Source organism: Agelaius phoeniceus, chromosome 8 (genome assembly GCF_051311805.1).
Source record: "Agelaius phoeniceus isolate bAgePho1 chromosome 8, bAgePho1.hap1, whole genome shotgun sequence".
Taxonomy (NCBI): Eukaryota; Metazoa; Chordata; class Aves; order Passeriformes; family Icteridae; genus Agelaius; species Agelaius phoeniceus.
In genome coordinates this window covers 36,687,394-36,708,868 of record NC_135272.1, presented here as the reverse complement: position 1 = coordinate 36,708,868, position 21,475 = coordinate 36,687,394, and the positions used below count along the sequence as shown (strand labels likewise).

The 21,475-nt window shown below is 47.7% G+C and overlaps 1 protein-coding gene across 2 annotated transcripts in view; it reads right to left on the bottom strand.

Annotated features, from left to right (window-relative positions):
* The window catches only part of PDE4B (phosphodiesterase 4B), a 178,325-nt gene that overhangs the window by 119,970 nt on the left and 36,880 nt on the right, over positions 1 to 21,475 (bottom strand). The window contains exon 1 of one of the 2 annotated variants that reach the window (XM_054638165.2): positions 18,943 to 19,480. The exons of the other annotated variant lie outside the window; for it this stretch is intronic. Within the exon in view, the coding sequence (XP_054494140.1) occupies positions 18,943 to 19,178 (236 nt within the window). The 5' untranslated portion in view covers positions 19,179 to 19,480. Of the gene's footprint in view, positions 1 to 18,942; positions 19,481 to 21,475 lie in introns of those variants that run through there. 2 annotated transcript variants of the gene reach the window in all.

Sequence of the window (21,475 nt, the reverse complement as noted above, 5' to 3'; positions counted from 1 at the left end):
GAAGGAATACAAAATTAAATCCTGCCCAGAAAAACCCTGCTGGGTTTTGGCATCACAGAGTTGGCTACACAGAATCTGGGGATACAGGCAGGAACTGGAACCATTTCCCAGCACTGAAACCAGGTGAAAATTCCTCTGGAAGAGCTGCACCATTTGCCAGTTCCTCAATTCAATCAAAAAAAAAAAAAAAAAAGGAATTTCGTAAGAATTTCCCGGATTTCACAGACCACTCATTTCAGTAACTGGAATAAAGCAAACCCAGTCTCACTCCAGTGCTGGACAAGACACAATTCTGGATTTAAACTGGATGGATTTAAAAAAAAAAATCCATTGCTGTTCCATAAAACCATGGATATGATTTAGGGGGACAAGACTTTTAGGGAAATTTCCTCTTTGGGGGGATGAAAAGGTGGCAGCACCACCTGGAGAGAGGGCTTTGGTCTCATAGGGAGGGATAATGGAATCCAGCTTTTCCAACAATCCAGACATCAATATTTGGAGAAGGGAGGCAGGGGACACAGAGCTGCTGCAGCAGGAAAAAACAGGGGAAAATCCTATCAATAAAATGAGTTCACTGAACAGACCTGGAGGATCTGAATCCTCATGGAAGTCAATGATCTGCGGGGAACAGTCCCAGGGAGGATGGGAATGCTGCAGGACCAAAGAATCCTGGAATGGTTTGGGTTGGGAGGGACCTGAAATCCCACCCCTGCCATGGCAGGGACACCTCCCACTGTCCCAGGTGCTCCAAGCCCCAATGTCCAGCCTGGCCTGGGCACTGCCAGGGATCCAGGGGCAGCCACAGCAAATCTGGGAATTCCATTCCAGCGCCTGCCCACCCTGCCAGGAACAATTCCCAGTTCCCAATGTCCCATCCATCCCTGCCCTCTGGCACTGGCAGCCATTCCCTGTGTCCTGTCCCTCCATCCCTTGTCCCCAGTCCCTCTGCAGCTCTCCTGGAGCCCCTCCAGGCCCTGCCAGGGGCTCTGAGCTCTCCCTGGATCCTTCTCCTCTCCAGGGGAGCACCCCCAGGTGTCCCAGCCTGGCTCCAGAGGGGCTCCAGCCCTGCAGCAGCTCCATGGGTTCCTCTGGGCTCTCTCCAGCAGCTCCAGGTGCTGCTGATGTTGGCCCCAGGGCTGGGGCAGCTCTGCAGGTGGGGCCTCACCTGGGAGGGGCAGAATCCTCCCTTTGCTGCTGTTTTTGGTGACATTCCTGCCATGTTTAACCTTCCACCCCGGCAGTGCAGAGGGAGCAAAGTGGATCTGTGACTTTGGGAACTGCAGCCAGCAATTTGGCAGCAATTACTTCCCTCCCTGACCCGCAGTTCAAACAACACACACTGAAATAAGGACACTTCTGCCTTCCCTGGGAGGTTCAAGCTTTAATTACAGTGACTAATCAGCCTGTGCAGGGTATCTCTGACACAACAAATTCACCAAAACCATGGATTTTTACAGAAAAAACCTCCAGGCAAAGCAGGGATGTGACTGCTCCAACCCTCCCTTCCCACTGCACTCGAACCCTCTCCAGCTCTTTTTTAGAGCAGATGCAGCTTTTATTCCTTTGGAGTTGTGTGGGCCAACAAAGCCCAAAGAGGCAGAGGTGGGAGGTGGAGTTCTGACAGAACACCCTGGCACTGCTGCCAGAGGCTCCTCTTCCCTGGATTTATGGAGTACAATGAGATTTGTACTCACCTGCATAAAAAAAAGGTCTTTAAATAGATAAATGAGTAATGGTTTTTAAGATAAATGGTCTTTTATGCTCAGAGCTGTTGTTTTACTATTTGTACTACATTGTTATGGGGCAGCTTTCCAGGGCCTTAATGGGCTCCAAAAGAGCTGGAGAGGGATTTGGGACCAGGGATGGAGGGACAGGACACAAGGGAATGGCTGGAAGCTGGAAAAGGGGGGTTCAGATGGGATATTGGGAAGGAATTGTTCCCTGGGAGGGTGGGGAGGGGCTGGCATGGAATTCCCAGATTTGCTGTGGCTGCCCCTGGATCCCTGGCAGTGCCCAGGCCAGGCTGGACACTGGGGCTGGAGCACCTGGGACAGTGGGAGGTGTCCCTGCCCATGGTGGAGGATCTGGACAATCCTGAGATCCCTCCCAACCCAACCTGCTCCAGGAATTCCTTCAGTTCCCCATGGAAGTTCCACTGTCCCTCTGCTGGGAGCAGAAAGCCACCCCTGTGAGGAGCATTTCCAGAATGTTCTGATCTCTTCCCACCCTCCAAAGCTGGTCCTAATTAATCCTAAACTTTGCAGCCTCGCTCAGCAAAGCACTGAGGCTCGAGACCTCGCAGGCTGCCCATGGAATGGAGCTCAGCTCCTCTCCATCCTCCCTCCAAAGCTTTTCCAAGTGCCCACATCCTGATTATGTCCCTTGCTGCAGTTCTGGAATTATTCCTGGCCCTGAATGGGAAGAATTTTCCTTCTCCTGCAATTTTCATGGAACTAAGAGAAAGTAACTGCCTGGAGAGTAAATAACACCAATTTTTAAATCTCCCCTGATGTTTTGCTATTTCTGCCTTTTTCTTTTTGGGTGAAAATCTTACTTTGCTTCTTCCTGTCTGCCACACTTTTTTCACAGCAAAATTCTGTAGCAACTCCTAAAATTAACCTGTGAAAATGCAAATTATTTGCTCTGAGGGTGTTTCCTTAGGCTGCTCTGATGCTACATTTTTCATTCTGGACACAGAGGTTACAAATGAAAATATTGCTCAGCTAGCCAAATCAAAAGATGTATTGCAAGAAAAAGCAAATTGTTGTTGTAACAGATTACAAAGCACAAAACAATTCTTTTTTAGTGCTGGAGGCAAAAATATCAATCCTCTCTGCTGGCCTAAAATCAAGATTTGAGTATTAAAGCAGCTCAGCTTTCAGCACAAGGCCGGTGGTGAAGTGCGATGCGCACACGGAGATCATCCCCATGAAATTGGCTCAAAACCCCCGAAAATTAATTGAACAATTCTAATTGGGAAGATGCAGGCAGATTAATGAATTCCAATTTGTGCTCTGGATGTTTGCTGCAGTAAACAAGCAGCGAGAGGAGCGGAGTGGTTGTGATTCCTTGCTGGAATGCCTCCGCGAACGCAGCCGTGAATCATCGAGCAGTCATGCTCCTCAAAGGGCAAAATCAGCCATGAACAGCCTGAAATAATGGGGAAAGGAATCTCTGCTGGCTGCCAGCTTCCAGAACCCCACAGCTGCCAGCTGGGGTCTGACACAGAGCAGCTCCACCTGGCAGGTGTCTGCACAGAGTGCCAAAAGCCAAAACGGAAAACAACAATGGGGTGGTCACTGCAACATCCCAGCAATGGGATGGTCACCCCAAAATCCCAGCAATGAGATGGTCACTGATAAATCCCAGCAATGGGATGGTCACTGCAAAATCCCAGCAATGGGATGGTCACTGCAAAATCCCTACAATGGGATGGTCACCCCAAAATCCCTACAATGGGATGGTCACTGCAACATCCCAGCAATGGATGGTCACCCCAAAATCCCAGCAATGGGATGGTCACTGCAACATCCCAGCAATGGGATAGTCACCCCAAAATCCCAACAATGGGATGGTCACTCCAAAATCCCAGCAATGGGATGGTCACTCCTAAATCCCAGCAATGGGGTGGTCACCCCAAAATCCCAGCAATGGGATGGTCACTGCAAAATCCCAGCAATGGGATGGTCACTCCAAAATCCCTACAATGGATGATCACTCCAAAATCCCAGCAATGGGATGGTTACCCCAAAATCCCTACAATGGGGTGGTCACTGCAAAATCCCAGCAATGGGATGGTCACTCCAAAATCCCAGCAATGGGATGGTCACTCCTCCAAGAACAGGAAATTGCCCACTCTGGGTGTGATCAGCAGCCAAGAGGAGGCAGAAATCTCCAAATTCCATATCCTTTCCCTCTTTTTTTTTCGTCATAATTTCCACCAGAGCCTGGAAATTTAGGGTAGGTCAAAGAAAGCTTCCACAAACCTTTTTTCCATGGTTTTGACAGGAAAACAACAAACCAGATACACTCAGTGCTCATAAACCCTGACCACACCAAACTCCCACAGATACAAAGAGTTTCTATCTGCAATATTATTGATTCCATTAGGGAAAAACTACTGAAATCCCAAAAGACTTAATGGGATGACTGTGAACATCCATAATAAAGGAAGTTAAGAATGAAACATTTCCTGGAAGCTGCAGGTTCCCCTCACACTGTGCTGAGTTCAGAACTCACCCATAGGCACAGAAAAGAACCCTTGACTAATTTGTGCTGCAAGCAAAAAGAAGAATTGGGATTTATGTTGGAAATTCCTGGGTTTCAGCCTCGTTTTTATCAGATCAACTGCCCTCAATCACTCAACAACTCAAAATTTGGAGTGGCTGAATTTCCACTTCTTATTTCAACAACAAAACTGGAAGAATTTTCACTTGTACTCTGTCAGGACACCCTATGGATATTTTCAGCCATTAAAATTTAATGCATTAAATGAAGGAAACTGGAAATTGTTTTCCCAAACTCATAAAATCCAGCTCTCCAAAATCCAAAACACTGCCAGGAATCACAGGTTCCATCCAAAGACATTCTGGGAATGAACAAATAAAGTGATCACACTGCACTTTTCTACAGAATTATCCACAGGGGGGCTTATTAAGGGACCAAAACCCAATTAAAACCAGCAGATGAACCTACACATTTTTGAGCGTAATTGCTGCATTCTGCCTGCTCCTGCTTCAAACACAGCGTGGTGCCCTGGAATATTGGTTTGCCAGAAAAAGAAAACCCAAAAAAACCCTACAAACACAACCTGCGATAAGTTAGGACCTCAAAGCCCATCCAGTGCCACCCATGCCATGGCAGGGACACCTCCCACCATCCCGGGGTGCTCCAGCCTGGCCTTGGACACTCCAGGGATCCAGCCATGGCTTGTATGGGAAATTCATTCCAGGGAAATTCATCCCAGGGCCTCCCCACCCTCCCAGAGGACATTTCTTCCAAATATCCCCAATCTAACCCTGCCCCCTGGCAGTTAAAATTGTTTCCCCTAAAGTTAAATCCTATTGAACGTGTGGCTCCTTCCCTCTGCCACCAGCCTCCCTTCCCTGCTCCGTCTCCTCTCCCGCTGTCCCTCTGGACACAAACCCCTCTGGAGCTGCTCTTCCCCCGTATCCAGAGTGCCCAGAGCTCATCCCAAACCCCCCACACCAAAGCCTGCACCTGAGGGATCTCTGGGGAAAGCCCAGGGAGCCAGGAGCCCCTGCAGGGCACAGCAGGGCCACCAGCTCACGGGGACAGCAGGGCTGCCTTGGCAGGGCTCACCCAGAAACAGAGGCCGAAGTGAAGGGAATAGAGAGAAAGCAGCTCTGGTTATTGAGGGGCCCTGGGGTGCCTTTAGGGCAGACAAAGCCCCCCAGGGGCTGCACCCAAAATGGTCACAGGTTTTCATATTTTTACAAGTTTGGCCCATTTGCATATTGGGGGTTGGTTAATCTGCCAATTACAGCTTCAGGTAATGAAGTCATTCACCCCAAGTTTGCTCCCCCCAACTCATTTTTGTTTCCATCTCTCAGGGCCTGAGGCAGTGAGGAGTCCCTGACTGCCAGGCCTGGAGGGGAATTGTTGAGTCTGCCCAAAATGGGACAGCAGCAGCTCACACTGAATATGGAGTTTAGAGCTGTGCACTAAAGAACTGCAGGATCACAAATAAGACAAAAATAGGAAAGCTGAAATCCTAAGGCCTCACTGGGACAGTGCTGCCCCTTCCCCTGGGCAGGCTCACCCCACTGGGACTCCAAAGGGACAAGGGGACAGGGACAGCAGCCACCACCTGGATGCTGGTGAAGCCCTGAAATCCAGAAACATCCACACAGAAAATTCCTCCTGCTCTGTCCTCAGGAGACTTCAGCTTGATGACCTGGAGATTAATCTGGTGCAGGGAACGTAAATCCAAGGAGGCCCACACGTGTCCCACCAATCCAAACCAGTTCAGCCAAGGATTAGAGCAGTGACAGGAGGGAAAATGCTTTAAAAGCTCAAGCCAGGGCCCTAAAAACATTGAAAAACATGAAGATGCACCTCATCATTCTAAAAACTAGACACTAGATTAGAAATATGACATTTTTCACCTCAGCTTGAGTGCAAATTCATCCATTCCCTATGAGGCCAGGCCTGGTAAAAGCAGGATCAAAAATAGATGTTCCAGCTGATTAAATCCTCAGCTAAACAAATTGTCTACAGGAAAATGCATTAGAGAGATGCAAGAGCAGCAGGACACTGGGATGAAATTGGATTCTTTGGATCATGTGTCTGAAGCATTCCAAATTCCCAAATTACACAAGAGGGACACTCCAAGCACGGAAATTCACTGCTCACACCTGAAATGTGCGTGAGAAACAAGATGGGTTTGAAAGGAAATAAAACACCAGCATAAACCCCCCCTGGGATTAGAATATAGGAGGATTAAGATAAGAAAACAACCCTCTTTTAGCTAAACTAGTTATGCTGATTGTCAACATTTGTTTGCAGGTATTAATACAAAAAAAAAAAAAGAAAAAAAATCATCTTAGAGTGGTAAAAGATGAAAGTATTACCAGGAATAATGGAATGAAATGCAGAATAGAAGTGTGGATTATTAAAAAAAAAACCATTCTAGATTGCTGTATTTACTAAATATGAATAGTCCTGATCATTTGGTGTATTATAAATATATTTAAACACAAGGTAGATAATAAAAACTACAATAAATTAATATTATGACGATAAATCCTTCAGTATTTAGCCAGGAATCCCAGATTTTGGGCTGAGGGGAAGGAAACCAAGAACAAGTGACTCTGAATTCCTTCAAAGATGATCAATTCTCTATTTGTATTATATCCATACATCCTATTTAACATAAATCCCAAGCTCTATGGAAATGTGATGGATCATTTCCAAAAATCACTTTGTGGTGCTGAAAGGATGACTAAAACCAGTGACAAATAAAGCAGCCTGAGAATGAAAACAGGATCTCGTTCCTATGAGACCTGGGACAATTCTTCCATCCCCAAATGATCTCCTGGAAAATACATTTGGGACAATTCCAGATCAGGATTGGCTGCACCAGGTACCTGTTATTCTTTCTTCTCATCAATCTCCAATTTTATAATTGCAGAATCTGGCCAAAAACCCTAAAGCCAAACAACATCCCCCCAAAAAAAAGGTATTTTTGAGCTCGATAATCCAACCTTTGTCACAAAAGCATGAATTAATCAAGATCCCACTTATTAAGCACTAAGAAGCTTTTAATCCTGGTTATTCCTTTCAGTTGAGTCATTACTGGAATATTTTCCTGCCTTCCTGAAATGATTAACGGTGGTGACCTTTTCAAATCGGGCAGGATCTTCCCTGCATGCAAAACAAACCCACAAAAGCTTAATTTACAGCCCCAACCCAATCTACCCAAAAAATCTCTGTCAACAATTAATTGAACATTCAGGAAGTGAAATAAAAACTGTGTGGTTGGTGGTGGCTTTGTTTTGAATTCATTTGTCCTCTTTAATATCGTGCTCAAGGCAGGAATTATTGGTGACAAAACCAGTGACAGATCTCACGTCAATTTAATTCAGAGCCTGGGGCTGCACTGATCAATTCTGCACCACAAAATCCTCCCAGCCCAGCTCCCAGATCCACAGGAAAGCCCCGTGGAACAGCAGCAGAGCCTCAGAAAAAAACCCCAACCCATCTAAATAAACAAATCAATACAATTACACCCCAAAGCCACTGCTGGAGCAGCAAATATCAAGGAAAAAGGGATTTGGAGGAGATGTGTGTCTCAAAAAGGGCCACTGAAGGGACAGCTCTGCAATTCTAAGTAATCACTGCTTTTCTTTTGTCTCAGGTAAAATTACTGGGATTTTTGGAGCAGTTCTCCCTTGGAGAAGGAGCATCCACTTAATTCTTACAAGCTGCAGGATTCCCAAATGGGAATATCAGATAACTCCCTACACTGGAATCAGACTGGAATGGGAAATAAAGGGTTATTTGTCAATGGGAACATCGTGAAATGGGAGCATCAGGACATTCCCTACACTGGGATGACACTGGAATGGGAACTAAAGGGTTATTTCCAAGTACAATGAACATTTTCTGGAGATTTCTGCATTCCTGTAAATCCCCAGTGCCTCAGAAGTGTCTGCCTGGAAAGGTGACACACGTTACACTCCTCTGTTCTCCAAGTCTCAGGAATTCTTCCCTTGCCTTTGAAATGCAGCATTTCAACTCCTGCCAACGCAGATCAAGAGATCCAGGATGAAAATGGGGCACTTGGAGCTGGGAAAAGCATCTGGATCGCGGCTGCTGCTCCCAGGATTGAACATTGATACCCCTGTGTTCATTCTTGTCCCTCTTGGAGATTTGCTTTTATCTCTCCTATCTCTTTTTAACCTTTCTCTGTGGTAATTGTATTTGTTAATCGTGTTAATTAAGGCTGCGAGCTCACCAGGGAAAATCCTCCCCTTTGTCTTCCAGCTCCAGATCAGGCCTGGCAGAGGGACAGCATCAAACATGCCTCAGATATTTGGATCAACAAAACCATTCCATGGAATTATGGGATGAAGCTGGAGCTCCCGAAATCCCCCCTGTGTGCTTGGATCCAAACTTTCCTCCCCATAAATCCTGGAGCTTTAGGAATACCATCTCGTGGAATTAGAATTACAGCTTCTGGGGAGAGGTTTTAATATTGACTACTACAAAAATCCATGCTAATTAAATGGTCCAACTCTCAGCCAAGAGCTGGTGCCCTTCAAAGGCCCACAGGCTTCAACCCCTGTATTTGCTGTTTAGTTAAATGCTGGGTGTTTGTTATCTTTGTTTACAGCCAAAACCGATGGATTTTAGTCTATATGACAGAGTTCCTAAATTAGTGACCCTGAATTATTCATCAGCTATTTAGCCAAATGCTCTCCCCAAGCCCCCAGTCGTTTTAAACTGAACAAAACCACATTAAATATTCTATTTTTCTCTCTAAACAGTGCATTTTTCTCCCGGATATTCCTTAAGGCATCCTGCCTTCTGCCTGGAGTGATCCCGGGCTAAAAGGCACATTTAATAATCTGTTTCAGTTTCTCCTCTTCCCTTTCCTTGAGCCATGAATGGAAGTGAAAGCAAAACTGGAGCTCGGCTTGTTATCTTTGCAAAACCAAATCCATCCGACAGGGGCTGATGCGCCTCGGGCAATGCCATTCCCGGTTTGTGTCACTGCTCCCCGGCCCGTTCCCTGCCCTGGCAGGTGACAATGGCTGCTGCCACTCGTCCCCAAACCGCTGCTTCCCCAAGGGATCCCTTCCCAACGGGGGACGTCTGGAACCAGCCCGGGGTTCTGCTTGCACAGCGAGTGTCTGCTTTGAAGCATTGAATAATTCGAGTTTCTTTCTCTTTGCCTTCGTTAAGAGGAATCAGAAATAAGCCAAGAGCTGGTTTAGGAGAGCAATTTATCCCGAACAACTCGAAAATTAGATTTTTAACGAGAAAACACTAAATAAATACAAAACCCAACCAAGAGACAACAAAATGCCTGAGATTTGAATCTCCAGCTTGACCTCTCCCCCAGTTCACACCAGTTTGGACGGTCCGGTCAAGTTTTGTAAATTTTAACTCATAAATTCCACCTGTTCGAGATTTGTGGTATTTCCCTCATATTGCCATGCACAAAACTCTAAATGAGTATTTAAAACATCAGCCCCAAATATTTCTGAGCTTGCTTCCATCCTCATTATTTACACCATTAATGAAGCAACTCTAATTACTGTGCTTGATTATCTCCTGCTCCTTAAAATCCCGGAACCAGAAATGTTGGAAAACACCCCTAAGATCAAGTCCCACCATGGATATTCCTCTCCCACCTCCCAGCACAGAAGCAAATCCTGGTTTTCCATTTAATTGTGCTTTTGGGACTTAAATAACGGGAGAAAATAAGTTAATTAACAGTCAAATTAATAAAAAGACTGGTCTGAAATGTGAGTGTGAGTGGTATTTGAGTGTGAATGATGTCCAGTGACAGAAGTGATGGGGATGAGTGATCCAGATCAGGATCAACAGGAATTCTTTGACAAATCCAATTGTCAGCCCAGCCCACGAGGACAATTCCTCATTTTTCCATCTGTTATTACACAATAGGCCCACGAGCTTAATTCACAATATTTTTCAAGTTTTGCTTTGTGTTAGCGTTGACTGAAGTCCTTTTAACGAATTTTAGCTGATCTGAGCCCACCTCAAGCCCAGCTGGAGGCGACTCCGAGCGCTCCCTGTCAAAGGCTGTTAGTGGGGAAAAGTGAATTCCCAACAATAGAAACAAACCCCACAAAACAACCTCTCAGGAGGGATTTCCATCCCACAGAGCCCTGATGTTTTTTCCTTAACCTTCCTTGGAGACCTGGTTCTTGTTGCCAAGGAATCCCAGTGGTGTGGGCTCCCCATGGAATTGTTCAAGGATAGGCTGGATGAGCGTGCTGGGATACTGGGGGTGTCCCTGCCCATGGAATGAGCTTTGAGTTCCCTCCCAACCCAACCATCCCAGGATTCTGTGATTCGCAGAATTCAAACCCACGAAATCCCAACGCAAAGGTTCAAGGCTACTCCCCAAAGCTCCCGGTGCATTCCAAGCACAGCTGAGGATTATTCCCATTCTGCTCACCCCGGGCTGACCAACTGAGGAATTTCCAAGTTGCCACAACAGCTTTTTCCCCTGTAAAACAACAACTGACAAGGCCAAGCCAAACAGGGATAATCGGCTCCGGCGGATCCCAATCGGGATGCAGACGGCACAGCCGGAGCTGCTTCCTGGGAAAGGCTGTAAAAATAGCAAAGGCTGACATTTCAGCATTTCAGGATTTCTCTCCTTCCTTCTGGAGGCAGCCTGGAAGTGCAGCAGAACAGATTTCCATCAACCTCTGCTAGAAAAACCAAAGGCTGAAGTCTGGGTGACTGGGGAAGGTGTTGTTGGAGGCAGGGTGGGAGAAGAGAACCTTGTGTTTATAGGGAAGGAAAAGCTTGGAAAAACGGCAGCAGCTGAGTCTGGATCCCAGACTGGAGCTTGCCAAGACCTTGGCCTCCAGGGAAACCCTTCCAGATCGGGTTTGTACAGAGTGGGGGCTGCTCATCACCCCAGCTCTCATTCCATGGGCATCTTCTCCATCCCGTCCCACCTTGTCCCTCCTGTTCCTCTTTTGCCGTATCCCAATGGGATCACCTGGATCTCAGGAAATCTCCTGAGCCAGCAGGATGGTTCCTCATGGATTCCTCTCAAAATCCATGGATGTTCGTCTGCCAAATATGACTTGCACAACAATGGAGTTGTCTGAGGGTTTTGTGGGTTTTTTTGTGGTGGGGACATGGGACATAATTCCTCCTTTGTTCCCAGAGAGGAAAACCAAATCCATAAATGCTGTCCCTGGCTCTGACTCAGAAATCCATTTGCTGCTTTTATCCACCTCCTGTGGAGCTGAAGGAGGCTCCAGATGGAATCGATATCCAACGGTACCAAACCCGAAGTCATCATTTATGAACAGGCTGTGACCTCTCCGTGAGTTTGTTTACAACGGATCTGGGGGTTCAATCCAGCAGGAAACTCCTGGAAAAGGGGAACCCTGAGCCCAGCAGCAGCTGGAAGCAGCTCAGTCCATGGGGGAGATGGCACCAGGGCCATTTGTGCTCCTGTCCCAGCCCTGACCTCCAGCAGCTCCCCAGAGCAGCCTGTTAAGGGAGCCAGTCTGACAATCCAGATTTAAAAGGACACATTCCCTAAGGACAAGAGAAAGCTTTGGAAAACAGCCGGATACTCAGCTCCTGCCATCATTAATTTATAGTGATCCCACTTCTATAATTACCAGTTGCTTTCAAAACTTTCCTCCCTCAGTCAGCCACTAAGGAAAAACTCAAATTTAAAATGCTGTCCAGCATTTATCCACCAGCAATTCCAGGATAAATTCCCAGGTTTTGGAGATAAGGAAGGATAAGGAACATGAGTTTCTCATGCCATGAATTTTCCTTATTTTCCCAAGATTTTAGGATGTATGAACAGCACCAGACCTGGATTTATTTGCCATTCTCCCGTTCTCTCTTTGCCTTGTCCCATGCTCCTTGTCAACCCCATCCCAAAATTCCATTTTTCATATGTGATGCTCTTCCATTCTTTCTCTACCTTCCTCAGAAAAAAAAACAAACCACAGAATAAAAATAATCCCTAGATAAGCAAGAGGACTGTTTATCCAAGCAGGATAAAATCCTGGGACACCACAGGAAGCCACAGGGATCATCCAGTCCAAGCCCTGGCCCTGCACAGACAGCCCAGAACTCCAGCCTGGAATCCCAGGGAGTGTTCCCAAGGTTTGTGCATTTAACAGCTCTAATTAATAACACATCATTTGACTCCTGTGGTGCTTTAAGGGACAGGAATCTGAAAATACCTTTGAAGCTACAAGGGCTGGATGCCTTTGAACATTCTGAGCTCCCTTAAACCTCATTTTTGTGGAATGGGCTCCAAAATACTCCAGGCTCAGCTCCTGCAGTTAGCTCAGGAATAACAGATCCAATAACACAGAAAAGCTAATTTTCTGTTATTGGTAGGGAAGGCAACTTCCACCTAATGAAGTCATCCATCATTCTGCAGTTTTTACCTGCAGGGTTCATTAAAGCTTCTGGAAACAGAGCTGCAGCACAAAACACTTTAAGAATATACAGAAAATCCTAGGAACAAAACCAATGTGAGAAAAGGAGGCTCAGTGGGATCTTCTGGCTCTGCACAGCTCCTGACAGGAGGGGACAGCTGGGGGCTCAGGGGACAGGGACAGGAGCAGAGTTGATGTTTAGGGGGGGTATCTGGGTAATTTTCCATGGGAAAAGGCTGCCCAGAGCAATGGGGGAGATGGCCTGGAGCCACCTGGGATGGTGGAAGGTGGCAGGGGTGGATGGGATGATGTTTAAGGTCCCTCTCATCCCAAACCCTCCTGGTTTCATGATTCCATGATCCCCTGATCCCTGTGGAACCCCTGAGGTGATGCCAGACAATCCAAGTGAAACACTGGGATTATTCAGAATGAAAAAAGCTAAAAAACAACAACAAAAAAAAAAACAAACCCAGAAAGGATCAAGGAATGTCGAGATCTGCAGTGAAGCCAACCCACAGTACCTAAATGATGATAAAGCAGGAATGAGTCTGCCACAGTCTGTCCTGGCAGCCAAGTGGAGCCCGGGAGGAGCCAAGTGTACATCCCAAAAACAGCCCGAATGTGGGAAGTGAACATCCCAAAAACACAGCCTGAACGTGGGGATGCTGCCACGAGGGAAATTCCACACATCAACACTTCCAACAAAGCCAAACCCAGCAGGAAAACCTCCTGGAGAAACACTTCTTCTACAGAAAATTTCACTTCAGCTGAGCCCACGTGTGAGTGCTGGAGGCCAGGGATTCTCCAGGCAGGCCTCAGCCACGAGAGATCCTCTGGGAATGTTTATTCCTCAGAGATTTGGACACTGCAAGCACTAAAAAACTTATTTAAAGGGATTTAAGCTTATTTAAAGGCATTCAAACTGACTTAAAGATATTAAAACTCCAGAAAGAATTTCTCTGAGAAGGAATCTGCTCCCTTCCTCTCTCCCCTTCCCAGGGCATGGCTGAATCCATCAAACTCCAATTATTAATCCAAAGATCTGTTGTGTTTTGCTGGAATTCTGAACAGCTGGGCACTATTTAACACCATCTTTTCCCCCATATGTGGCCGGGGGATGAAGGAAGTTGCTCCTTTCTGCTTCCCATGGATTCAGGCAGGGCTGGGAGCCAATTTCCCTGGAGAGAGCAGATGCAGGGATGGCACAGCTGGTTCTGTGGTTGTTGTGTGGGCCTGTTTGTGTCTCCTCCTCACCTCCGTGTCCTTCGCAATCCCTCCTCCAAGTGCTAAGGAATTCTCCTTGGAGATGGAGACAGATGGGAGAACACACTCAGCTGACAAAAAGTGAGGAACCTTCTGGTTTCCCCCCCCCCCATCCTTTTCCCTACTCCCTTCAGTTTGTTTCTCCTGGAACTTTCAGTGGAGAATTGAGCAACACATCGCATCCAATCCCAGCCCCAGCCTGGAAGAGGAACTGCTGGAAGCAGGAGAATCATCCTGCTTTTTTCCAAACTGGGAAAAGAAGCTCAAAATCACATCAACAGAGGGTGAGAAACACAAGCAGAGCAGCTCATCAAAGCACAGCCAAGGGTGTTTCCAACACTGGGATACGGGAACGCATCCTGCTAAATATGGAGCGCAGTGGAAACGGCTCCAACAGCACATCCCGAAAAACCCCGGAATCCCCGAGGGTGGGAAAGACCTCTGAGATCACCCAGCACGAGTGACAGACACTGGGTCTGCCTCAAAAGCAGGAATCAGCTCCTCCAGGCCAAATCCTGGCAGAAGCTGGCCAGGAGAGCTTGGGTTTGGGATGCTGGAATGCCAGCGCTGGGCAGGGCCCCGTCAGCAGAGCGGGACACACCGGGGGAGCCACAGGAGCCACCAGGAGCCCCGGAGCTCCTCCACCAGCACCAAACCCCTGGAGAAATTCATGGATCTTATCCAGGAATGGGAGCCACCAGGAGCACCGGAGCTCCTCCACCAGCACCAAACCCCCGGAGAAATTCATGGATCTTATCCATTCCACCAGCACCAAACCCCTGGAGAAATTCATGGATCTTATCCATGAATGGGAGCCACCAGGAGCCCCGGAGCTCCTCCACCAGCACCAAACCCCTGGAGAAATTCATGGATCTTATCCAGGAATGGGAGCCACCAGGAGCACCGGAGCTCCTCCACCAGCACCAATCCTCCAGAGAAATTCATGGATCTTATCCATGAATGGGAGCCACCAGGAGCATCTGAGCTCCTCCACCAGCACCAAACCCCTGGAGAAATTCATGGATCTTATCCATTCCACCAGCACCAAACCCCCGGAGAAATTCATGGATCTTATGAATTCCAGAGACCTTCCAGGAGCACCTGAGCTCCTTCACCACCACCAAACCACAGGGGAAATTAACAGATCTTATCAATTCCACCACCACCGAAACACCGGAGAAATTCATGGGTTTTATCAATTCCTGTTCTCCTCAGCAATCCCAAGTAAATACTCTCCAAAATTCCATCTTTCTGAAGCACCATTCCATGATCATGAACCAAAAGCCAACACAATAACTGGATCATTTCCATCCACCTCCATGGGATTTTGCAGCTTCCAGGAATTCAAGAGCTCCGTTGTTACTCACCAGGCTTGGAAAAATCTCAACTGGATTGTGCCATCTTATTTAACTCCCTGAAATTCCTCCATGGGAGATTGTTGTGCCATGAAAACAGAGCATGTTTTCCAAAAAAAAAAAAGGATGGATTTAAAATAAAATTATTTCTATTTGTTCTTATATTTTGGAAAAGAAATTTGCTGGCTGTGTTTTAGCTGCACTCAGGGGTAACCAAGAGAAAAAGCAGAGCAAAATTTCCTAAGATTTAATTTCTGTATTTTCTTCATTCATGAGGTAACAGGTAGTTATTAAATTAATGAAGCTAAATGTGAATTAATTTGGGAAAAATCCACAAAAATCTTAATTAAGAAAGGACAATCAACATCATATTGCAGAAATCCCTTCTTTAAAAGCTCAGCAGAGCCTGAATAAATAAAAATGGAATAAATTATTTCGGTTGGAGAAATATTCAGGGAATTCCAGGATGGTTTGGGTTCAAACGGATTTTAAATCTCATCCCATTCCCACAGGCAGGGACACCTCCCACTATCCCAAGCTGCTCCAAGCCTGTCCAACCTGGCCTTGAGGAACTATTTATAATTTTGAGGCTAAATCGACCAAAACAAAGGCATCAAAACAAAGTTATAAATTGCAGAGTGCACTTGGAAAACACTGAACTTTGGGATCTTCCAAGCCATTGCTGTCAAGGACCTTGCTCTGAGGGTAAAATGGATGATTTGAAGTTCTTGCTTGGCAAAAACAAGATGGAAGAGGTGTAAAAATCAAAGGTATTTTTTTAAAATTATTCCTTTGGATTCCTCAAAGTATGGATGGGGTGAGGGAGAGCAGACTGTGGGATGTGGAGTGGGAATGTGCTGGGACTTGGCTGGCAGCAGAAAGAGCTGAGGATCACCTGCAGGAGAGGCTGCTCCCTCTCCAGTCACTCCAAAGGAAACTCACCATGTCCAAAATTTCCATGGCTCCTGCCTGCCTTTTTCCCCATAAAATCCCCCAAAATGCACCAAGGGATCCGAGGGGAATTATCAAAGGAAGAAGGAGCATTTGGAATTCTGGGATCTCCGAGGCAGAGCTGCCAGATGCAAGACAGGAATGAGCCTGCTGGATCCTGGTGGAGGAAAACCCCAAAGCTACAGAGGTTTTGTGCAGCTCTTTTATGGGAGTGAGGCCTTTGGAGATGGGATCCAGGGTTGGGAGCAGGCAGGGATGAGGCTGGCACAGGTCTGGGGGTCATTGTGGTGACATGGGGATCGTGGCCAGTGCGAGCAGCCTCTCCCTGAGGAAAAGAATCCTTTGGATCATGGAAACGCTTGAATCATGGCCTTATTCTAAAAAAAAAAACAACCCCTCAGTATTTGCTTTCCTTTTTTTTTTTTTTCTGAGCAAGATGTGCCTGGATATGGGAGCAGCCTGTGGTGACACAGATTCCATCAGCACCAGCAGGAGGAGGGAATTGCCATGTACTGTTAGAAAAGCAGGAAAATTCCTGGAAAAGGCCATTATTTCAAAGGGAAAGAGGAATGAGGGAAGGCAGAAATCCGGAAACAAGGAAAAGCAGCAGAAGATTCCCCAAACAATGGCATTGATGTGGGAAAAATGCTGATTTATCCCCCCAGAGTGACCAAGTTCCCTGGTTAGGAGGCTGGAGAAGTTACAGATTCCACAAAATCCAACATGGATGAATTCCCTGGCTTGGCACTGCCCGTTTATTCCCGAGGCAATTCCTTCCCTTCCTTCCCAGCTCCCACAAAGGGCCCCTTCCATAAGTGGCATTTGGCTGGGCACAGGTGAGGCTGCTCCGTGCCCTGCATCCCAACCCCAGAATTGCCCAGCACATCCAGGGGCTCAGCTGGACCCCACAGCACTCAGGGAACACCCTCCAGACACTCCAAAGAAATGCTGGAGCACAGGGAAATATTGAAAATTAATTGAAATATTGAAATTAAATTTCAGCTGGGTTTGGTGCGTGGTTTATGTTGAGGATGTGCTCACACTCAAGCATTCTTGGAACCTTTTCAGAGTGATTTTCTTAATTTCTACATTTATTTCTTTCTTATCTAAGCTTAAAACTTAAAACAGTTCCAAATCACCTAAAAATTGAGTTGAAAACCTTCCCTTTTTTTCTATTTAGAGGCATCCCACCTGCTTTACGAGTTGATCCAAGTTCCATCTCCAAATGAAATATTTGAATTCTTTTTTCACTGAACACCACAGATGCTGAGTCTGGTCCCATCCTGCTCCCCTAATTCCCAGCTGGAGCATCTTTCCCTCATTTCCCTGGATTGGCTGCTGGGATCAGATGAGCTCCATGACAGATGTTCCAGGGAATTAATGTGAATAACCCCAAACACCAGTGACTCGGAGCAATTAAAATCCCCAAGAACACTCTGGAGCTGCTACAGCTCATAACCAGCTTGAGGTTGTTATTACTGCTTGGATTTAAATTAAAAAAAAAAAAACGAAAAAAAACCAAAACAATCAAACAAATGAAAAAAAAAGCAGGAAATTTGCAGGATTCCAGAATTCTGAAGGAATGGGAAAGTAATGGATATATGGCTGTGTGAGGAAGGATTAAAAAATTCACATTACTCGAAGTTTTCTGGTTCAATTCCCACACTCAACTGGTGCATATTTTGGGATTTAAAAGGTGGATCCTGCAAGAGGAAATTTAGGAAATGAATCAGTGAGACCCTCATGGATTTTCCTGGATTTTATTTCATCTTTTGATGGTTGTTTATGGTTTAAGCAGGATAAGTGACCCTCAGAGGCAGCCCCAATCAGCTGTAATGGCACCTAAATGGACTGTTTGGGGTTAGAGATTTGTGGGGAGGGAAAAGAAGCCTCTCAGCCAGGATTCCCATGGGAAAAAAGGTGGAAAAGAGAGAGATTTGTAGCCAGCAAAAACTGTCTCCAAGCCTTGCCCAGGATTTAGCTCCGAGAGTGCCCTGCTCCAATCACCCTGAGCTGAGAGAGTGAGGAAAAAAACGTGTCCTGAAGGCTCTGAGTTCCTGAGCTCTGAGCTGAATTCCTGGGCTCTGAAACGTGTTTGGAGATGAATTCACGGGTCCTGAGATGAATCCATGGGCTCAGAAATGAGCCCTGGAATCAATTCGTGGGGCCTGAAATGAATTGGTGGGCTCTGAGATGAATTCATGGGTCCTGAGATGAATTCACAGGTCCTGAAACGAATTGATGGGCTCTGACATGAATTCCTGGGTTCTGAAATGTGTTCCAAGATGAATTCATAAGCTCTGAGATTAATTCCTGGGTTCTGAAATCAATTCATGGGCTCTGAGATGAATTTCTGGGGCTCTGTCATGAATTCATGAGCTCTGAAATAATTCCATCGGTTCTGAAATGAACTAATGGGCTACGAAATACATTCACAGGTCATGAAATGAATTCCTGGGCTGGGCAGTGAAGCCCGGGCTCTCCCACACGAGCACAGGCGCCTGGCAAAGTTGCGGCTGCCGCTGCCTTTGTTCCCGGGAATAAAGGGCTGGATTCCTCCCGGAGAACGGCGGCTGAACACGGGCCGAGGCCCCGCACTCAACATCCCCCGGCTGCTTTTCTGCTCCATTCACGGCCGGCAGAACCCACCAACGACCCGCGCTCGTTCTCCCCACCTCAAACCACAGCTCCACTGGTTTTAAACCCAGTTTCAACCCGGCAGAGCTTACCATGTGTGTGCCACCGTGAAGCGACGGCGCTGGCGGATGCTTTTATTCACCAGCAACTTTCTGAAGAAGCAGGGAGAGTTCCTGGGCGAGCTGCGAGGAGAAATCTTTGGCGACGTGGGTCTGTTCCCGGGCAGCTTGGGCAGCTCCAGCTCCAGGTGCATCTGCTCCTTGAAAGTCCTGATGTAAACCTCGGCCTCGGGAGTGGCGAGCTCCCGGGAAGGCTCCCTGGCCGTCATCGCTGCGGCGCCGGGCGAGCTGCGAGCGCTCAGCGACGGCCACGGGCGCGCATCCCCCGAGCGGCGCCGGCTGCCAACGCGGAGCTGCCCCCGCTCACTCCCCGGGCAGCATCCGCGGCAGCGCTGCCACAGCCCCGGCCTCTCCTGGCAAGATGCTCCCGGTGTTGTTGTGGCCGCTCATGAAAAATTCATCAGCCTCTGCTCCAGCATCCCGCCCTCCCCGGGCGGGAATAGCGGCGGGATTTCAGGGATCAGTCAGGGAATCGCGCACTGCTCCAGCATCCCGCCCTCCCCAGGAGCGAACAGCGCTGGGATTTCAGGATCAGTCAGGGAATCGCGCACTGCTCCAGTATCCCGCCCTTCCCGAGCGGGAACAGCGGCGGGATTTCAGGGATCAGTCAGGGAATCGCGCACTGCTCCAGTATCCCGCCCTTCCCGAGCGAACAGCGGGGGGATTTCGGGATCAGCTCAGGGAATCGCGCACTGCTCCAGCATCCCGCCCTACCGAGCGATCAGGGCTGGGATTTCAGAATCAGCTCAGGGAATCGCGCACTGCTCCAGCATCCCGCCCTCCCCGGGAGCGAACAGCGCTGGGATTTCAGGGATCAGTCAGGGAATCGCGCACTGCCCCAGCATCCCGCCCTCCCCGGGAGCGAACAGCGCTGGGATTTCAAGGATCAGTCAGGGAATCGCGCACTGCTCCAGCATCCCGCCCTCCCCGGGCGGGAACAGCGCTGGGATTTCAGGGATCAGCTCAGGGAATCGCGCACTGCTCCAGCATCCTGCCCTCCCCGGGAGCGAACAGCGCTGGGATTTCAGGGATCAGTCAGGGATCAGCTCAGGGAATCGCGCACTGCTCCAGCATCCCGCCCTCCCCGGGCAGGAACAGCGCTGGGATTTCGGGATCAGTCAGGGAATCGCGCACTGCTCCAGCATCCCGCCCTCCCGATTTCGGGATCAGCTCCGGGCACGGCGCACCCTGCGCCCGCTCCGCCCGGCGCTCCCAGGCCGGGCTCTCATTGAGAATTATTTTGCCCGCACGGCGCCGGCTCCACCCCAGCCGCGCTCATTGGCTCGGGGTTATTTTTATTTTGACAGCCGGACTCTGTCCTGCCCTGTGGGGAGCGTGGGGCAGCCCCAGGACATTTTAAGGACCTGCCCAGCATCGCGATGCTGCTCCCCCGCTATGGGAGGGATGGGAGAGCGCTAAGAGTGGAGATAAAGGCTAAAAGGGAACAAAAACAAAGGAATTCTGTTCTGCAGGAACAAAGCACACGGGAATTCCTGCTCCGTGGAAAGGCTCCATCGTCCTGGCATGCAGAGCCAAAGGGTCCAACCTCTGCCAAATCAAAGGATGGGGGAGCTGGAAGCTCCCTGCCAATTCCAGTAAATTTTAAAGTTTATGTATTTAAAACAGAAAAAAACCCCAGGAATTTTATCTCCGTATAAACACCATGAAAGCAAGTTCTACTTTTCCAAGGATAAAAAGCAACATTCAGGTAAAGAAGTTAAAGACAAGGAGTGTAAGAGCACAATAAACCCCTGAGGGACTTTTCAAACTGGTCAAAATAAGGTGACCAAAAAGGCAAATACAAGAAATGTTTTTAAAGGAGGAAGACTCAGGGAGAGCACGTAAGGAAAGTACTCTGGTTGCACCATGCAGGCATCAGCTACAGCAAATCCCTGTCCAGTGGGTTTTCCATCAAATATCCCAAAACTCTTGCCAGGAACACCAGCGTGCCTTCCTCAGCTTCCAGCAAAGCCTCATCATGGAGAACTTCCCCAGAGAGGAGTTCCCAGACACCCCACCCAGCCTGCCCTGTGCCCCAGTCCCAGTTACTAAAAACCAAAATAAACCCAAATACCTGCCCAAGCCTCGCTAAGGGCACTGGAACTGCAGTGAGGTTTAATCCTGACAGCTTCAGGCAGCAGCACAACGGGACTGTTGGATGATTTAGGAATTCTGGGATCTGTTACTCCACTGGCAGGCAGGGAGAGACAAAGGAGAGCCTGGGAGCTGAAGGGGGAATCAAATCCACACAAATGCTTTGGAGCTGGAATTCCCAACAGAAATAAAATCTGGAATTCCAAACAGAAACAAACAAAAAAAAAAAAAATTGGAACTCCAATGGGATTCCTAACAGAAATAAAAAATGAAATTTCCAAGAGAGATAATCAATGGAATTGCAAACAGAAATAAAAATGAACTTTCTAACTCTCATGGGATGTTGGAGGGGGTTTGTGAGGATACAGCTGCTACTGGAGAAATTTCCATGCCCTTCCCTAAAGCTTTTCAA